Source organism: Salvelinus fontinalis, unplaced genomic scaffold (assembly GCF_029448725.1).
Source record: "Salvelinus fontinalis isolate EN_2023a unplaced genomic scaffold, ASM2944872v1 scaffold_0156, whole genome shotgun sequence".
Classification (NCBI taxonomy): domain Eukaryota; kingdom Metazoa; phylum Chordata; class Actinopteri; order Salmoniformes; family Salmonidae; genus Salvelinus; species Salvelinus fontinalis.
Window position 1 is genome coordinate 113,043 of NW_026600365.1, and position 20,273 is coordinate 133,315.

Sequence of the window (20,273 nt, forward strand, 5' to 3'; positions counted from 1 at the left end):
GCACTCATTTACTTTAAGTGGCTCTGGATAAGAGCGTCTGCTAAATGACTAATTAAAAATGAAAAGCTGAAATGTCTTGAATCAAAAAGTATTCAACACCTTTGTTATGACAAGCCTAAATAATTTCAGGAATAAACATTTGCTTAACAAATCACATAATAAGTTGCATGGACTGCATGGACTGATTTGTGAATGACGACCCCATTTTCCAATGCCTCACAAAGAAGGGCACTGATTGGTAGATTGGTAAAAATAATAAAGCAGACACTGAATATCCTTTGCGCATGGTAAAGCTGTTAATTTGGCTTTGGATGGTGTATCAATACGAAGATACAGACATCCTTCCAAACTGAGTTGCCAGAGAGAAATAAAACCACTCAGGGATTTCACCATGAGGCTAACCGTGATTTTACAGTTACAGAGTTTAATGGCTGTGATAGGAGAAAACTGAGGATGGATCAACAACATTGTAGTTACTCCACAATACTAACCAAAATGACAGAGTGAAATGAAGGAAGCCTGTACAGAATAAAAACATATTCCAAAACATGCATCCTGTTTTCAAAGTAATACTGCAAAAAATGTGTGAAAATAATGTACTTTTTGTCCTGAATACAAAATGTTATATTTGGGGCAAATCCAACATAACACATCACTGGGTACCACTTTCCATATTTTCAAGCATGGTGGTGGCTGCATCATGTTATGGGTGTCCTTGTCATCAGCAAGGATTGGGGAGTTTTTCAGGATAAAATTACACGAAATGTAGCTAAGCACAGGCAAAATCCTAGAGGAAAACCTGGTTCAATCTGCTTTCCAACAGACACAGAGACAAATTCACCTTCCAGCAGGACAATAACCCTAAAACACAAGGCCAAATCTACACTACCAAGACAAGACCAAATCTACACTACCAAGACGACATTGGATGTTCCTGAGTGGCCTACTTACAGTTTTGACTTAAATCTGCATGAAAATCTATGGCAAAACTTGAAAATGTCTGTCTAGGAATGATCAACAACCAACTTGACAGCGCTTGAAGAATTTAAAGAATAATGGGCAAATATTGCACAATCCAGGTGTGCAAAGCTCTTAGAGACTTATCCCAAAAGACTCACTGACTTACTTTAATTGCTGCCAAAGGTGTTTATAACTTGTATTGACTCGGGGGGTGAACACCTATCTAATCAAGATATATTAGTTTACAACAACAACAGCAAAAATTATTGTATATTTCTTTTTACAATTAAATCAATTTTATCCCCATTTTGTAACATAACAAAATGTGGAAAAATTCAAGGGGTGTGAATACTTTTCTTTGTCTGTTCTTGAACAACGTACAGTGCGGTCCAGCACTTACAAAGGACTTATATAAATGTATTCCATTGTTCTTACCTCGTTGATTACTCTTGTCATGTTTCTGTAATGATAATAATACTACATAGGATTTTAATAGCGCTTTTCTCCCAGAAACACTTTCTTGTGGTAGAAAATATGTTCTCATATTACATCAAAACAGCCCAAAAAACACAGAGTATCTAATGTTGGTGTAATGTGAAAAGTGTTAGAAATGTAAACCATTTTTCTTACCTCTTTGGCTTTCCTGTGTCTGTCCTTGGTGTCCCTTTCTCGGTCTCTGTCTCTGTCCTTGTCTTTGCCCTCATCCCCATGGTGCGAGGAATACGACACCGTCCTCCAGTCCCGTGGTGAGTTGGTGATGCTCGCCACCTTTGACTCCGTGGCGCTGTTCTCCTCATTGAGTGAGCGTGACGACCTCCGCGTGAACATACTTTTCTTAATTGCCTTGACTCTCAGACTCTCACTGTCTGAGCAGCCCCACTCCACTGATCCGTTGTCCACCTTGATGTTGTGGCCTGTCGTGTGGCACTGAAAGACATGGGGCGAGAGGTTGGGGTCGGGGTGAAGGTGATCTGTGGTGGAAGTGGTGGCTAAAGCGTTTTCGCCTGGTCTCCCGTTGGTTTCGGGTTCCTGGATCTTCTCGTCGAGTTTGGTGAGCTTGGAGAGCACCTGCGAGATCTCCCCTCGGACTCCGGACAGAGACTCCAGCTTCTTCTCGATCTCACCTATCCTCATAACAAGCTTGCATACGCTCGATTTGAGCTCGTCGTCCGTGTCCTCTAGGGAGTGAAAGAGGCAGTCCAGCTTGGACTTGGCCAGTTTGACCGTGTTGCATTCGGGTGAGCTGTCGCCGTCAGACTTCATGGTCACCTGAGAGAGAGATCCGATGCTGTTGTAGCACGACGATTGGATGATGCCCAGCGAGTCGCACACGCTCATGTCGTCAAGGAAGCGGAAGATGTCACTAATGTCATCGCTGATGATCTCAGAGTCCTCTTCCGATTGTTTGCACGAGTGCCTCTCTCTCTCGACGTATTTTGCGTGAGCGGCGGCATAGTCTTTTAGCTTCCTCTGTTCGGCCTGCTCCGTTTGTGTCCCTACGCTGGACGAGCTGTCTATGTTTCCTCCTTGAAAAGACGTACTGTTGATGCCTTTCTCTTTAAATATTTTCCCAACCTCTCTTTTGTCGACACCCACCCCGGGACCGCACGCCATTGAAGACATATCCTTTGTTTTCAACCCGTTGGTTTTCTTTGCGAACCCTGAAGGGGAGGCCACCACTTTCTCTTTGGCACACTGGAAGTGCTGCTCATTCTCTTTATTAACTACATTGTGGCGATGGTTGTCTTTCAGATGTTTCCCGTTCAGAAATGACCTCTCGAAATCCGGTGGCCCTTCTTCAGCATTCAGACTCAGGCTTTTCACGGGCCAAATTGGCTGCTTCCCCGGCCTAGCCGTACTCCTCCGTGTGTTCACACACTCCGTCACTGTCGTTGGGCCGAAATACGTAGACGCTTGAAGGTCGTCCAGACTCTCGTGCTTCGCTCGCCGTTTGTCCTGAATGGGCGAGTTCATAGTAGGCTCAAAGTAGGGGTTACTGTAGGGCAGCTCGAAGCTGTGGTTGAAGAATGTGGCAGGTTTGTGGAGCTCTCTTCGGTGGTAGCCTCCAGTTGCCCTGATGTTTGGTTTGCACTCTGAGGTGATGACCTATAACGACAATGAGGTAACACTTCATTAAGTTTCTCTTAAACCTGTGTAGTGACAATGTAACAGTATTGTAATATTGTATTGTTTGGCTCTAAGTCACGCTGATAAGAGTATCTGATAACTGACTAAAACCTAAATGTAATAGTTTCATAGAAATGTGGTAATTGTTTTGTAATTGTTTTGAGCATTTTTTGTCATTACACAAGTGACTTTTTTTTGTTACAGACTCGTTCACTTTTACAACAATAACAACATGTTAATACACTGTTGTGTTAACACATCAGTCAAAACTCCCTGCATTATCAAATCAAACAAAGAAAGAGTCAAACTAAGCATAAAGGTGCTGGATGTAACATTAGGCTCAGACCAAACCTTTCTAGAAAGAAATACGTTTTATAGATTGGTTATTCTCACTGAGAGCTATGTCCATTGAGACATTTCCATTCTAAGTGACATAGGCTATACAGATGTAGGATCTTCATTTGATCACTCTTTGTTGATGAGACTTTTCCTGCGCCAGAGGAAATGCAGATGACCTTCATGATTTACATAAATTCATTAAAAACCTGCACTAACGGTTATATTAACAGTATTCCACTTTTCATTTACCCTCATTTTGACCAGCTTATAGCCTAACCACCAATCAAGCAACATTATGGACTAAACATTAAAATCCTGTTGTTGCAGGATTATTTTGCTGCAACAATGCAGGTCAAATTAAGATCCTACATCTGTAGAACTATGGACCAGCTTCAGGAAGTGGGGTGGTACTGTTTTATCACTTTTGTTTAGTCCTTTAGGTTTCTTGTGCTTTTCTTTGACATTTAGATGGTAAGATTAGCAAACTACGGCACAAATACTTACAGCTAGCACCGTTTAGTAGGAACGAAACAACTCAGAACATGGCACAATAAAGAAAGTAGCTGACCACATATAGCAGTGAAAATGAGACCGAGAACAGTGATAATTGATAACAGATAGTTAACAGTGGAGGAGGCTGCAATGGAAATCAGTCTGACTTTATCTTCAATGTTTGTTTTTTCATGTATTGTTGTTTCAGTGTAGTAATGGGACAACATTAACACTCAAACTTGTTGGGGGTACTTCCAAACAAATATGTCAGGATAATTATTGTTGCATAATGAATGGTATATATATATAAAAAAAAAAAATTTTTAACGCTTAATAAAAATAAATAAATCATATATAATTAAAGACCAGAGACACAGACCTGTGGGGAGAACGCTAGCAGGTTGTGAAAATCCTCCTTGAAGATGTTTCTCTTCTGGACACAGGAGTGGACAGAGAAGGGCTCCGTGTGGTTGATGTGTTGCAGGGACTCCTGGTCTGTGGTGGACTCACTGTCAATGTCTATGGGAAAGTAGGTGCTCTGTATCTCGCAGGGCGGCGAGGGAGGACTGCAGCTCGAGTACTGAGGCAGGTGTTGCAGCTTATCTAGCGACGCTGCTCGACATTTTAGATCCTTGTTGACGCCCAATAGGAAGTTAGGGTCCGAGGTGGGGATAAACTGCGGGCTGCAGTTGGATTTCGAGCTTGCGGAGTGGGGATGGGGGTGTGGGCGGGGGTGGGAGGAGTTGTTTTGGGATATGGGGCGATGGTGGGGGTGGTGACCCGCCCTGGAGGGTTGATCCATGAGGTCATAACCGCCGCCCCTCTCATAGTCCTGGTATTTATAAACATCAGTGTCGGACCTGCATGACTCAAACGACTGGTTCTTGTGGAACTTGGGCCTCGGTGGTGCCATCGGGAGCTTATCTTTGGTGATCCCCCCGTTCATTTGGATTAGGTTAAACATAGTGACAATATCCGCTGCCACCATGAGTTTCTTAGACTGCTGGTCCTCAACAGTACATCTCATCTTGTCTTTGAAGAGAGTGGCAGGGAAGGCTGGGTCCAGGCAGGCTGTGTAGAACAGAAGGCTCCGTAGCTTGGCCAAGTGGACCAGGTCAAAGCGGGCACACAGGGACTTACAGAGATCCTGGTAGGACACACTACTGTGTTTAGTGTCTAGTTCCTCCAGGATCCGGACTAGGAACAGGGAGTACTCTGGTAGGGGATCCATGGCATGTGGTGTGGGATGGAGCTAGATGTTGATATCCTCGTTAGTCTCCTATTCTTTAAGTATACTGTACAGGGGATGCCATGGAAATGGAACGTCTCAAATACAAGGGAGACCTGTCCCCCTTATGAGAGAGATAGGAGGATGACCCTGAAGGAGAGAGAGAGAGAGAGAGAGAGAGAGAGAGAGAGAGAGAGAGAGAGAGAGAGAGAGAGAGAGAGAGAGAGAGAGAGAGAGAGAGAGAGAGAGAGAGAGAGAGAGAAAAGACAGCAGAGAGAGAGAGCGAGATATTGACTATTGGACAATCACATACCACAATCAAAACATAGCCAAACATTGCATAATGATGAATATAAGGTCTTACATCCCATGTTATTATCCCCAAGCAATAGTTATCCCTGTGCATGTGACTAATAAACTAATGATCAGTCTATTTGTGTTATTGTGAATAAGATAGAAATGAAATGTGGTAATAGTTTGGAGAAGGCTTCACTCTTTAGACAGGATCAGTAAAGATTGGTTTTCAATTCCAAATTATATACTATCATGCAGCTATTAAATGTATATACTTTTCAAGAATATTGATTAGGCTACGATTTTGTCATTGTATACCCACTAGATTCAGTTCAAGAACTCTAAACAGTGTCGATCCTCAAACAGAAATGGATATCCACACCGTCATAATTCAATCACATTTGCATAACCTCAGATTCACCGCTGAGTACTTCGAAACAGAGAGAATAAAATCCAGATTCTAGTTCTTCCCTGGCGCACGCGCGCTCATACAGTACATAACCAACAAAAGGACAAATAGACTCACCTAACACACGATTCCATTTGCTCTCATCCGAATGAGCATTCAAAATGTATAGATTCCTCAAAGTCACCAAAACAAGGTGGCAGCAATGCGAAGTTGACGCACAACATCCATTCTTCAATTGAACCATACACCATAATATACATTCCAGTCGGACACCGTAGTAAATAACCATCCAAAAGATCCGATTCGATCCCCAGTCACTCCCGTGCGGATAAATCCTTCATTTATCATATTTTGTATTGTATTCCAATAGGTGGACTATGTCTTCACTCCGGGACCGGATTTGCGTTAGCTGTAGGAACCGAGCTGTCGGCGTTCTCAGGCGCGCGCGTGTGGCGCTAAAAAGGCACCCAGTCGGCTTTGTTTCCACCTAGAATGACGTAATTACACCTTAGCACCAACTGCAAGTCAAGCACAGTGATGGAGACTATATATTCATATTGATTATTGTCCTGTACATTATTCAGCACATTGCGTGTTATAGGCTACTGTACAACATAGCTCATTCTTAAGGTGTTAGAGTTATGTGTATACATTCCATTTAAAAAACCGTTCAATCGTTTTTCTCTCTGTTAAATGCGAGGGGAAACATTTTAATGTATATAAATCATACAACACACAGTAGTGTATATGGTTAACTGTGCACTGGTGTGATGTTATATTCGCGCACCTGCAGCAGTGGGGTGTATTAATGGATCCCAAGGGAAGCCAGGATTTCCCAAATATTTAACCAATAAAAATGATAAAATCATTTATTTCCTCTCTGTGTTTTCATAATTTTCGGTCAATTCGCATGTGCCTTAATCTCACTGGAGAAATCACCCGAGCGAGGGAAACAGCGCCCCTCTGTCTCAGTATATGTAGCCCATGTATCTGATGCTGTATGGACCTAAAGAGTATAACATGTTCCGCCGTAGCATTTGATTGATTGATGCCAGCAAGCATTTGGTGAGTGGTGGAAAAAGTACTCAATTGTCATACTTGAGTAAAAGATACCTTAATAGAAAATGACACAAGTAAAAGTGAAAGTCACCCAGTAAAATACTACTTGAGTAAAAGTCTGAACGTATTTTAAGTATCAAAAATAAATGGAATTGATCAAATATACTTAAGTATCAAAAGTAAAAGTAAAAATCATTTCAATTTCCTTATATTAAGCAAACCAGACGGCACACTAAAAACATGTATTGACGGATAGCCAGCGGCACACTCAGACATCATTTACAAACAAAGCATTTGTGTTTAGTGAGTCCATCAGATCAGAGGCAGTAGGGATGACCAGGGATGTTCTCTTGTGTGAATTTGACCATTATCCTGTCAAAATGTACTTTTGGGTGTCAGGGAAAATGTATGGAGTAAAAAGTACATTATTTCCTTTAGGAATGTGGTGAAATAAAAGTAAAAGCTGCCAAAAAATATAAATAGTAAAGTAAAGTACAGATACCACCAAAAACTACTAAAGTAGTACTTTAAAGTATTTTTACTTAAGTACTTTATACCACTGCATTTGGCTTCCCTTGATACATTTTTTATATATAAAATATCTCAACTGTGGGTTGTCCTGGTTCAGCAAAATGCCCCCCAAGGGAGGCTGGTTAGGATTTGGCTTCAGACCAATCAAATAACTTTCAAAGCAAAACTTCATTTTCAGAAAAATGTGCCTGTTTCTGGTCTGCTTGTGTTGATGTCCTGCGGTAGCTAGCTTGCTAAAATCAACCTTTTCCTAAACCATGGAGAGAGATGGGATTTGGACTTGTGGTTTTGACTTAATTCTCTGTACAGGCCAATGATTATGACGGTGATTCTGATCTAACCATAAATGTATATGTTAGTAGATTCATATATGTTAGTAGCCTAGCAGATTCATGTTAGCTAGCTAGCTGGATACCTTAGCTGGTTCATTGTTGCCCATGCTAGGAAGTTAGGCTAACTAACTAAAATGCTTGCTAGCCTATAAAAACTAAAAGTGTAATGTATGACAGAGCCATAGACCCTTTTACCAACATGAAAGAGAGGAGGATGGAATTAGCGTTCAACTAGTCTAGTGTGAGTCAACATGATGTTTTGCACACACACACACGCACACACACACACACACACACACACACACACACACACACACACACACACACACACACACACACACACACACACACACACACACACACACACACACACAAATCAGTCGCATGGACAGCCACATTATATTTATCAGCATTGATTGGACCAATTTTTTTGGTATATTTATGTTTGTTTTCAGTGATTTAAACTAAGCATATGATAGTCTTGTTGATTTGATGACGTTTAAATGTTTAAGTGTACATGGTGGTGGAATAGCAGAGGCAGTGGTCCTGTTGTCTTTGTGTTGACTTGCGGTAACTCTGTGATTCTAAATCACTAGTTGTTGATTTAGTAAACTGTCAAAAACATTAACTTGCTTGACTATGCTGCAGGTTATATAACTGTTCGTTACATGCAATATTTGCTTTGTGGACTTCACCGGACAGATGCTGCTCTCTGGTTTTGTGATGAAACAATGTGTAAGGTTAATTTATTCCACCACTGTGACTGTTGTCTTTTTGTTGTTACAGCCTTATTGTATATCACTGTGGCGTATGAATTAATGGGTTATAGAGCAAACAACGCAAATATCACGACATAGGTTGTAATATGGCTTTTTTACTGGCTTGGCTTCCTCAGTGGTTTTACCCAGACTCTTCTACTGACCTGCCGTGAGGTGGAGTAGGAAGAGTGACTGCTGGAAAACATCTGTTCTTCATTAGTCTGATGTCGAGCTCTGTTCCAATCCTGTTCTACATTCTACAGCCGATGGCAACCCCCTCTCGGCTTTCTCATTTCCTCCAATACAAAATAGTGATGCTCATTGTTCGAGATCCCAAATGTACAAACTCACATAGTCTTGTCCTCGCTATAGTTATTAACAGTCACATTTCCTTAAAGCCAACCATGCATTCAAGGTGAACTGTATGTGTCATCATGAACATTGCAAAATACAGACGTTCTAATAATTTGCTTGAAGAAATAAAATGCAAAACCTCTTCAGGTCTCTACCATTATTCTCCCCAAATGCAAAGTGTATCAATCTCAATTGACGACATAGGAATCAGCTTGGACTGCTCTCCTATATCTATATCAAAGAAAACATTAGTAAGCTTATAATAGTGGGACTGCTGTTAGGTAAGGGACTGCAGATAGGTGAGGGACTGCTGTTAGGCAAGGGACTGCAGATAGGTGAGGGACTGCTGTTAGGCAAGGGACTGCAGTTAGGTAAGGGACTGCAGTTAGGTAAGGGACTGCAGATAGGTGAGGCACTGCAGTTAGGTGAGGGTCTGCTGTTAGGTAAGGGACTGCAGTTAGGTGAGGGACTGCAGTTAGGTGAGGGACTGCAGTTAGGTGAGGGACTGCTGTTAGGCGAGGGACTGCTGTTAGGTGAGGGACTGCTGTTAGGCAAGGGACTGCTGTTAGGTGAGGGACTGCTGTTAGGTGAGGGACTGCTGTTAGGCGAGGGACTGCAGTTAGGTGAGGGACTGCAGTTAGGTGAGGGACTGCTGTTAGGCGAGGGACTGCAGTTAGGTGAAGGACTGCTGTTAGGTGAGGGACTGCTGTTAGGCGAGGGACTGCAGTTAGGTGAGGGTCTGCTGTTAGGTGAGGGACTGCAGATAGGTGAGGGTCTGCTGTTAGGCAAGGGACTGCAGTTAGGTGAGGGACTGCAGTTAGGTGAGGGACTGCTGTTAGGCGAGGGACTGCAGTTAGGTGAAGGACTGCTGTTAGGTGAGGGACTGCTGTTAGGCGAGGGACTGCTGTTAGGTGAAGGACTGCTGTTAGGTGAGGGACTGCAGTTAGGTGAGGGACTGCAGTTAGGTGAGGGACTGCAGATAGGTGAGGGTCTGCATATAGGTGAGGGACTGCTGTTAGGCGAGGGACTGCAGATAGGTGAGGGACTGCTGTTAGGTGAGGGACTGCTGTTAGGCAAGGGACTGCAGTTAGGTGAGGGTCTGCTGTTAGGTGAGGGACTGCAGATAGGTGAGGGACTGCTGTTAGGCGAGGGACTGCAGTTAGGTGAAAGACTGCTGTTAGGTGAGGGACTGCTGTTAGGCGAGGGACTGCAGTTAGGTGAAGGACTGCTGTTAGGTGAGGGACTGCAGTTAGGTGAGGGACTGCAGTTAGGTGAGAGACTGCAGATAGGTGAGGGTCTGCAGATAGGTGAGGGTCTGCTGTTAGGTGAGGGACTGCAGATAGGTGAGGGACTGCTGTTAGGCAAGGGACTGCAGTTAGGTAAGGGACTGCTGTTAGGCAAGGGACTGCAGTTAGGTGAGGGACTGCAGTTAGGTGAGGGACTGCAGTTAGGTGAGGGACTGCAGATAGGTGAGGGACTGCTGTTAGGTGAGGGACTGCAGTTAGGTGAGGGACTGCAGTTAGGTGAGGGACTGCTGTTAGGCAAGGGACTGCTGTTAGGCAAGGGACTGCTGTTAGGTGAGGGACTGCTGTTACGTGAGGGACTGCTGTTAGGCGAGGGACTGCAGTTAGGTGAGGGACTGCTGTTAGGCGAGGGACTGCAGTTAGGTGAAGGACTGCTGTTAGGTGAGGGACTGCTGTTAGGCGAGGGACTGCAGTTAGGTGAGGGTCTGCTGTTAGGTGAGGGACTGCAGATAGGTGAGGGTCTGCTGTTAGGCAAGGGACTGCAGTTAGGCGAGGGACTGCAGTTAGGTGAGGGACTGCTGTTAGGCGAGGGACTGCAGTTAGGTGAAGGACTGCTGTTAGGTGAGGGACTGCTGTTAGGCGAGGGACTGCAGTTAGGTGAAGGACTGCTGTTAGGTGAGGGACTGCTGTTAGGTGAGGGACTGCAGTTAGGTGAGGGACTGCAGATAGGTGAGGGTCTGCAGATAGGTGAGGGTCTGCTGTTAGGTGAGGGACTGCTGTTAGGCGAGGGACTGCTGTTAGATGAGGGACTGCAGTTAGGTGAGGGACTGCAATTAGCCGAGGGACTGCTGTTAGGCTAGGGACTGCAGTTAGGTGAGGGACTGTGTATACCCTATCCACAGTCTGTCTAGTAGTTGTATACCATATCCACAGTCTGTCTAGTAGTTGTATACCCTATCCACAGTCTGTCTAGTAGTTGTATACCATATCCACAGTCTGTCTAGTAGTTGTATACCATATCCACAGTCTGTCTAGTAGTTGTATACCATATCCACAGTCTGTCTAGTAGTTGTATACCCTATCCACAGTCTGTCTAGTAGTTGTATACCCTATCCACAGTCTGTCTAGTAGTTGTATACCCTATCCACAGTCTGTCTAGTAGTTGTATACCATATCCACAGTCTGTCTAGTAGTTGTATACCATATCCACAGTCTGTCTAGTAGTTGTATACCATATCCACAGTCTGTCTAGTAGTTGTATACCATATCCACAGTCTGTCTAGTAGTTGTATACCCTATCCACAGTCTGTCTAGTAGTTGTATACCATATCCACAGTGTCTAGTAGTTGTATACCCTATCCACAGTCTGTCTAGTAGTTGTATACCATATCCACAGTCTGTCTAGTAGTTGTATACCCTATCCACAGTCTGTCTAGTAGTTGTATACCATATCCACAGTCTGTCTAGTAGTTGTATACCATATCCACAGTCTGTCTAGTAGTTGTATACCCTATCCACAGTCTGTCTAGTAGTTGTATACCCTATCCACAGTCTGTCTAGTAGTTGTATACCCTATCCACAGTCTGTCTAGTAGTTGTATACCCTATCCACAGTCTGTCTAGTAGTTGTATACCATATCCACAGTCTGTCTAGTAGTTGTATACCATATCCACAGTCTGTCTAGTAGTTGTATACCATATCCACAGTCTGTCTAGTAGAAATGCCCTATATGGGTGGTAATTGTCTTCTGAGGGTATCGATGTTATGCCTTTGAAGTGTTGCCTACTACTGTTATCAAAACCTATCAAATCAATACTGTAAACCAGAGCAACATTTTGATGCATGGAGGACACAGAGGGCATTATCTTACTCTGAATCATTCAACATTTAGAGAGAGTTCATTACTATTGACCAGACCATTAGTTTCCCTATAGTTTAGTGGTCAGCATCAGCACAATGCCAGTCAATGAGGTTGGATCCACACTGACTGGAGTGTGTCTCTGGGGGAAATATCTCTTTGTTTTTCACAAAGTACTTTTAACAACAACATGGACCTAAACTCCTAAAAGCTCTAGCAAGGAGATGGAAAGGTTGAGATAGAAGAGTCCTCTCCTCCTAACTCCTCATAGCCTCATTCCTTGATGAACAGATGAATCTGAGAACTCATAATTAAAAGAGAACAATTACCTGCTTTCAAATCCAATTTCAGGTGGTTTGTTCTGGGGTGGTTTGAAACACACTTCTAACTGATTATGAATCCGTCAGCTAAGCATCATGAATGATCTGCCTGGAATCATATTAGCAGACGGACTCAGGTGACTTTAATAATGAAGGTTCCCAAGGTATACAGTAGTTGAATCATATTAGCAGACAGACAGACTGCTAATGAATGGGGATTTTTCAGGCTGCTTAGACCAGTGTGTGTGTGTGTATGTGTGTTGGAGACTACTTGCCTCAGTAATTTCTCCCTCATTTCACTAGTGCTGGATTTTTTAATCAGATTGCAGGGAAATTCTACTTTCATTTTTGTAAAGGTGCAATTACAGTTTTATGTCTGATGAGATCCCATCAGTTTAGCACCAGGGAAAATAAATAACCTACACAAAACCTGAATGTCCCATCCAGTCTTTAAACATGTTCACAGACATACATGGAGAGCTGTAATTTTGAACAAACGATTTGGAGATTCTGGTGATTACAATTCTTTCTGAAGGCAATTGTTAGAAGAAAGGGGCATGAATGATAGTTCATAGTTATAATTTTAAAACACCATTCGTTCTGAGGAGTGTTAGGACATAGAAAGAAAAAAGTGTTTGATTCATCAATCCGTTTTGTTTTAGCCAGCGATCCTACAATAGCTTAAGCGAGTATCGCTACACTGCCCCTCTGAATGGGAAGGCACATCCGGCCGTGCGTTCTGATGGCCACACAGCCGCCATCTCACTTCTGACACCAATGTAGCAAACCGAGGTACAACCTGCATACATGGTTTAGGTCATCCCTGTTACATGCAATCTGTTACTACCCAACCCTGAAGCTAACCACACACTTCCCGTTTGTGACATAAATCATTAACATAATTGTGACACTGAAGTGATGAAAGCATACTTAATTAAGTCAATGTATATAACCTAGAGCTTGAGGAAGCTTCACTTTGTAATAGCCTTTGCATTCTGATGTGATTGCTTGTACCCAGAGTGCTCTGCATTAAAGTGGTTTGTCTTTTTGTTTTTCCTCTTTATCTTTCAGATGGGACTGCCACCGTTGGTAGCCTGTGTTTTTCTGCTGCAATATACTTTGGGTATGATCTTCTAAAGATGACCTTCCAAAGTTTTCCAACAAGCATCTTTCAGAGATCGTCATAAAGACTGTTGTGTCTACTGTAGAAGGTAAGACATTTGTGTCTTCGTTGTGTTCTATGTACAATCCATGTTACTATTGCCATGGTCATGTAACCTTTGTTTTGTTCTGTTGATTTTTTACAATTGCTTAAGACTGTTTCAATGACAGTGTATTGTTCATGTGAAAGCAACCCTCTGCAGCCACGTTATGTTAGTCCATTGTATCCGATGATGACTTCCACTTCTGAGTTAACAATGAATTATTTGGTGACTGTAGAGTCCAAGCTGAGATCCACAAACTTTATTGCAGGTGGGACATATGCAGTCTGTGTTGGCAGGGACAAGCATGGTTGTATGTCTCCTGAGCTGTGTTTGCTGTTTCTTTGTGCTCCTCTCCTCCTTCCACCTCTGTACACCTCTCTGGCAGAGCTGCCGCTAGGTGGAACGTTTGGTTGCAGCATCCTCTAGGTCTGGGGTTTGATGTTGCACTTCTTCAGCGACGTTTTCAGCTTGTTCTTGTAGTGCTTCATCTGACTTCGGGACAAGTCTCTGAATGTCCTTGAGTGGCCCAGCCAGAGCTCGGACTTGAAAAAGAGACCTGAAAATAGCTGTGCAGCAATGCTCCCCATCCAACCTGACAAAGCTTGAGATCTGCAGAGAAGAATGGGAGAAACTCCCTAAATACAGGTGTGCCAAGCTTGTAGCATCATACCCAAGAAGACTCGAGGCTATAATTGCTGCAAAAGGGGCTTCAACAAAGTACTGAGTAAATTGTCTGAATATTTATGTAAATGTGATTTATTTTTTTATTTAAAAAAATTAGCAAAAAAATCTTTGCTTTGTCATTATGGGGTATTGTGTGTAGATTGATGAAAAAATGTTTACATTTTTTTTTAGAATAAGGCTGTAACAACAAAATGTGGAAAAAGTCAAGGGGTCTGAATACTTACATACAGTCACTGTGGGGATGATGTCGTCGATGCACTTACTAATGAAGCCGGTGACAGATGTGGTGTACTGCTCAATGTTATCGGATGAATCCCGGAACATATTCCAGTCTGTGCTAGCGATACAGTGCTGTAGCTTAGCATCCGCTTCATCTGACCACTTCCGTATTGAGCGCATCACTGGTACTTCCTGTTTGAGTTTTTGCTTGTAAGCAGGAAGCAGGAGGATAGAGTTATGCCCCAAATGGATGTTTCTGCTCATTAGGCTCAGATAGAGAGAGCTTTTAGAAGTTCTATTGGATAAATCAATTATTCCACGACCCCCCACGGCACTCTTATTCCATTATCACTGCTTGCATCGTTACAGCATAGGCACTAATGTTATACAGTAAGCTAAGCTTACTTGTCGCAGTGCCACAATCAACTGATTGTATTCAAGTGTAGTGTGAGGTGTGTTGCCCTCCCCTCCTCAGTCTCACACACTTCATCCTTTCTATGTCCCTCCATCACTATCTCTTGCTTCCTCTGTGCCTCTCTCAGTATTTCTCACACTCTGTCTCTACTCATTTTAAGTAATTCAGCAGATGTTCTTATCCAGAGCGTCTTAAAGGAGCAATTTTGTTTAAATGCCTTGCTCAAAGGCACACCGGCATATTTTCAGCTAGTCGGCTTGGGGATTCGAACCAGATACCTTTCGGCTACTGGCCCAACGCTCCTAACCGCTTGGCTACATGCCGCCCAGATACTCAACGCCTTCTTCCCACTCTGTCTTTTGATCTACACTCCCCACTCTCTCCCTACTCTACCCTCTCTTTCTCCCCCCTATCCATGTGCTTAAAATTCAAGTGACTTATTGCCGTGTCGTGGGTTTAAATAACACATCTCTGTGGGCAGAGCTCAAGGTTAAACATCGCTCTACTGGGAAAGATGAATAGACTTTCTCTCAATAAGTCTGAGCAGAAGGATTCGGACATCGGCCATGAACATTTCACCTTAATGATAAAGAAGTGAGTCTTGAAAATGTCCTATTGCCATTTCTAATGATCCTATTACCCACTTTGTTCAGTTTTTCCCCACATTTCAATTTCTATTAATACCTCTCAAAATACTTTCAACAGTCAATAAGGTATTAGGTACAAGTATCATAAAATAAGTATAATGCACAGTTTTACTGGTTCAAAGACAATGGAAATGTTGGGACTAAAAGATTGTGGCTAAATTCAAGTCTCTTGTTAGTCTGGAACTGCTATGGTTTACCAAAGCATCACCCTTCCAAACTGAGCAACTCGGTATTGAACCACCAACACCCCAACAAACAGCATTAGAAGAAACTACAAGCTTCAGATGATGGACAAATCTAAAACGGAGTTGAAAATATATTCAGAATTTTTAATCCTACACTCTTAGAAACCTGAAAGGGTTCTTTGGTGGTCCCCACAGAATAACCTTTTGAAGAACCCTTTTTGGTTCCTGGTAGAACCCTTTTGGTTTCAATTAGAACCCTTTTGGGTTCCATGTAGTACCCTTTCCCTAGAGGGTTCTACATGGAACCCAAAAGGGTTCTCCTTTTGGAACCCTTTTTTCTAAGATTATATTAGAGGGGTGGAATTGAAAAAGCTCCATGCTCTATTCCACTGCCTCGCTATTTCCCACCCTCTCTATCTGTCCCTCCCCATCTCTCCCTCTCTCCCTCTCTCCCTCTGTCCCTCCCCATCTCTCCCTCTCTCCCTCCCCATCTCTCCCTCTATCCCTCCCCATCTCTCCCTCTCTATCTGTCCCTCTCCCTCTCTCCCTCTCTCCCTCCCCATCTCTCCCTCTCTCCCTCCCCATCTCTCCCTCTCTTTCTCTCTCTCTCCCCATCTCTCCCTCTCTTTCTCTCTCCCTTTATCCCTCCCCATCTCTCCCTCTCTTTCTCTCCCTCTATCCCTCCCCATCTCTGCCTCTCTCCCTCTCTCTCTTTCTCTGTTCCACTGCAGGCTGGCAAAGGTCAGTGTGCTCTTTGCTGGGGACTGGGGTTACCATTACCAGGCTTTGTCTTTAAATTCTCCATTCACAAAATAGCCGACTGTACAATTTAGCGTAATTGGGTGAAGTTGCCTCTAGACTCTGATCTTGGGTCAGTTTGGGATTTTCTCCAATAATGCTTAAGGTTATGATTGGGGGAGTGGAAGCTAATCTTAGATCTGTACATTGAGGAAACTTCACCCCGGAGTCAATTTACCAAGCATGCCTGATAGCCTGATGATATTGCTTTTTCAAAGGCATGAAGACTATGTGTAAAGGAAATGTTATGAAGGAAACCCTAGTAATAGAAATGGTAGTGTTGTAATGTCATGAGTGATAGAGTATCAATGACTTACACAGGACAGAGGAGTAGTCATTAGATGATGTAACAGTCTAATACATTAGGGCTGTTCAACTTCGGTCCTGGACGGCCGGAACATATCTAGTTTTCATTCACTCCTTCATTTTTTTATTTTATTTAACCCTTATTTTACCAGGTAAGTTGACTGAGACCACATTCTCATGTACAGCAATGACCTGGGGAATAGTTACAGGGGAGATCAGGGACTGATTCAGACCTGACACCGGGTGAATAACTCTCTTGCCAATCAGTGATGTGAATCAATCAATGAACTATCAGGGAAAATAAAAATAAAAATATTTCTGGACTGCATCCATGCCTGCAGATGCATAACCCTGCAAAATGCTATGAAAGTGAATACGGTATTTATAGAGACCTTCGCAGATACCTAAACACATGGAAAGTGAATATGCATAAAAGTGTGTCACAATTGCTAAATATAAACACAACTGGAGACACCTTGTCATTTTTGGAGACAGGTGTTTGACCTGACACTGCTGCAGAGTGTAGGGGGGATTGCTAACTAACTGTAAACAACCTTAGCTAGCTAGCTTTGCCATTATTAGCTGCATACCGTTCTTTGCTAGCAAACAAAGGCTGTCTCCAGTTATGTTGACATTGAGGTTTGCGACAGCTCCACTTCCAAGCATATTGCTCAGAAGTTGGAACCGGATCTGGGAACAGAACTGAAAACCGTAAAATAACAAAATATTTGGAGGAACAGAAACAGAACCATGAACGAAAGTGATCTCTAGTGTTCTGGAACAGAACAATTATTTTACAAGCGTGGAAACCGGTTAATAACGTTCTTTTACATTCCTGATTTTTTTTTCAGTCCCACAAAAAATGCCATCAAAGCGCCTATGCAAAGCATTCACTCTGTCACTCAGAAACTTCTCCTTCCAGTGTCTACCTGCAAGATAGTTTTCTAGGCTAGTTAAGGATACTATAGTTATCACGTTTCAAATTTTGATTTTTTTTATCAACAAAAAAGGTAAGGTAAAACAAGCTTGTTAGCTAGCTCTAGTCCAGAGCGTTGAGCTAGCCTCAGCGTTGAGCCAACTCTTGGACATTCAAGGTTCCTCCATATTAGCCGTTCCTCCATAACTAGGTATCTAGCTAGCACATAATTATGTCATTCAGTGAAGTAATGATAGGCCTACTTATTTCCTAAACACATAATGCACATCACATCATGATGCCCAGCGCTTCAAGCCTCTTCCATATACACCCCTCTCCCTCACTCTCTCCCCACCCAACAAAATGGCAGTTGCATCTCGCCCAACACTAGCATGTAAACTAGCTTTCCCGGTCCATAGAAAGCTGCTGTATCTGCACTGAAACAAGTTATAAAGGGAACAGAAAGGAACAATATGAAAGGGTACTTTTGTCTTTCGTACAAGTTCAGAACATTATTATGCTGGTCGGAACACTGGAACGGAACCCCCCAAAAATGTGGTTCTGTTCAGAACGAAACGATTGGAAAATAATGTTGGTTCCAACCCCTGGTATTGCTACTTCTGCTCTGCTCAATTCAAACTTTCTCACAAATCACCCGTTGACATCAATGCACAATTAACTGCAACTCTCATCTCTCCAGCGTAGTACTTCATCAATTATTTCCTTATAGAATCATAGCCGTGGGATCTGTGCTGCAGCACCTCTGCTAAATTGAAATACATTTGCCAAAGTTATTGAATTAGGCCTACTGCTGTCTGTTCAGAAAGAAATTAAAGAAGTCAGAATATTACATTAGGATTAGGCCTGTAATTTAGCCACATAGGATCAATAGCTCCCTTAAAAAATTGCCTAGCTGTGAATTATGTGTATCCTAAGCACAAGGTGTCAGGAAAGCGCGGCAAATCTATCAGTGAACAGCATGCAGCAGTCAGTGAAACTGGAAAGCTTTTTAGGACTATAATTTCCTCCTCATATTGTACAGTGTGTGTCTCCACACACCCAGGCCTGGGCTACTGATGGATTCAAGACAATATTTGTTTTCTTGATCTCAGATTGTCAGTTTGTCAAAGTAGACTGTCATTTCCATCTTTTGTGCGGTATTAAAAAGATTCTGCTAAGTCTCCAGTCTTATAACATTATGTAGAATTGTATGGACTGTGTTTATAGACTGTTACATTTTCCCAGACCTCTAGGTTAACAATGTTCCGGTACCTCAGAACACCCCAGGTCACTCCCATCTCGCTCTCACTTTTTGTTCTGGCACATCACAATTTATAAATTAAGCAGTGGCAGTATGTCTCCCTTCTCGTCCATGACAATAGGTTTAGTTCAGCCAGGATCAGACCAGACACTGTGAAATCCGCTTCCCGTCTTTTTACTCCTTGGTTGCATGCCAACTGGCACACTATTCCCTATTTAGTTATTAAGTGCACTACTTTGACTACAGCTTTAGGCTCTGGTCAAATAGGCTCTGGTCGTGCTCTGGTCAAATTGGCAAAGGTAATGCACTACATGGCGAATAGGGTGCCATTTGTGGACACATCCCTGGTATCTCATTAGGATTCTGATACAGGAGCGTAGTGATACACCTTCTGAACAAAGTGTTCGATCAGTGCTGTGTCCGTGTGCAGCTTGTGTATCAATAGCTGGGCTGTCTGATAGTCCTGCTATGGTTCATTACTGACCCTGTGTGTGTGTGTGTGTGTGTGTGTGTGTGTGTGTGTGTGTGTGTGTGTGTGTGTGTGTGTGTGTGTGTGTGTGTGTGTGTGTGTGTGTGTGTGTGTGTGTGTGTGTGTGTGTGTGTGTGTGTGTGTGTGCTATGGTAGGTGTGCTATGGTAGGTGTGCTACGCCCTACCATAGCGCCCTACCATAGCGCCTTGCCATAGCGCCCTACCATAGCGCCCTACAATAATGCCCTAACGTAGCGCCCTACGATAGTGCCCTACCATAACGCCCTACCATAGCGGCCTACCATAGCACCCTACCATAACGCCCTACCATAGCGCCTTACCATAGCGCCCTACCGTAGCGCCCTACCATAGCGCCCTACACTAATGCCCTAACGTAGCGCCCTACCATAGCGCCCTACCGTATCGCCCTACCATAGCGCCCTACAATAATGCCCTAACGTAGCGCCCTACGATAGTGCCCTACCATAACGCCCTACCATAACGCCCTACCGTAGCGCCTTACCATAACGCCCTACCATAGCGCCCTACCATAGCGCCCTACAATAATGCCCTTACGTAGTGCCCTACAAAGCTCTACCACACCAGCTTCCGACTTACCTAACTTCACTGTTAAAATATACAAACATGAGATAACCAACACTGTGGTACCGAGGGTCTCAACCGAACTAGGTTAAATCGGCTTTTACTTTTAAAGCACCTCATTGCTGCCATATATTACAATTGGATGTTCTGGTGCCGCTCAGGCAATTTAAAATATTGATTGGGGACCTTCTTATTGAGGAATGTAATTGTTTTTCATTAATATTTTTGTTGTGCTGTATTTTAATGACTTGTTTTATAT

At 43.1% G+C, this 20,273-nt stretch overlaps 2 protein-coding genes across 2 annotated transcripts in view; both read right to left on the reverse strand.

The window, feature by feature from the left end:
* minar1 (membrane integral NOTCH2 associated receptor 1) overlaps positions 1 to 6,361 on the reverse strand; it is a 63,417-nt gene extending 57,056 nt beyond the window's left edge. The window contains exons 1-3 of the mRNA XM_055912317.1: positions 5,967 to 6,361; positions 4,298 to 5,296; positions 1,591 to 3,066 (exon numbers count right to left, since the gene is read on the reverse strand). Of these exons, the coding sequence (XP_055768292.1) occupies positions 1,591 to 3,066; positions 4,298 to 5,149 (2,328 nt within the window). The 5' untranslated portion in view covers positions 5,150 to 5,296; positions 5,967 to 6,361. The remainder of the gene's footprint in view (positions 1 to 1,590; positions 3,067 to 4,297; positions 5,297 to 5,966) is intronic.
* A 2,753-nt stretch (positions 6,362 to 9,114) lies between these two features.
* Positions 9,115 to 19,638, reverse strand: LOC129843736 (cell surface glycoprotein 1-like). Its single transcript, XM_055912318.1, has 2 exons — positions 19,610 to 19,638; positions 9,115 to 10,921 (listed from the first exon to the last, which is right to left on the reverse strand). The coding sequence occupies exons 1-2, from the start codon at positions 19,636 to 19,638 to the stop codon at positions 9,115 to 9,117; spliced, it is 1,836 nt and encodes a 611-aa protein (XP_055768293.1).
* Between the last annotated feature and the right edge of the window lie 635 nt (positions 19,639 to 20,273).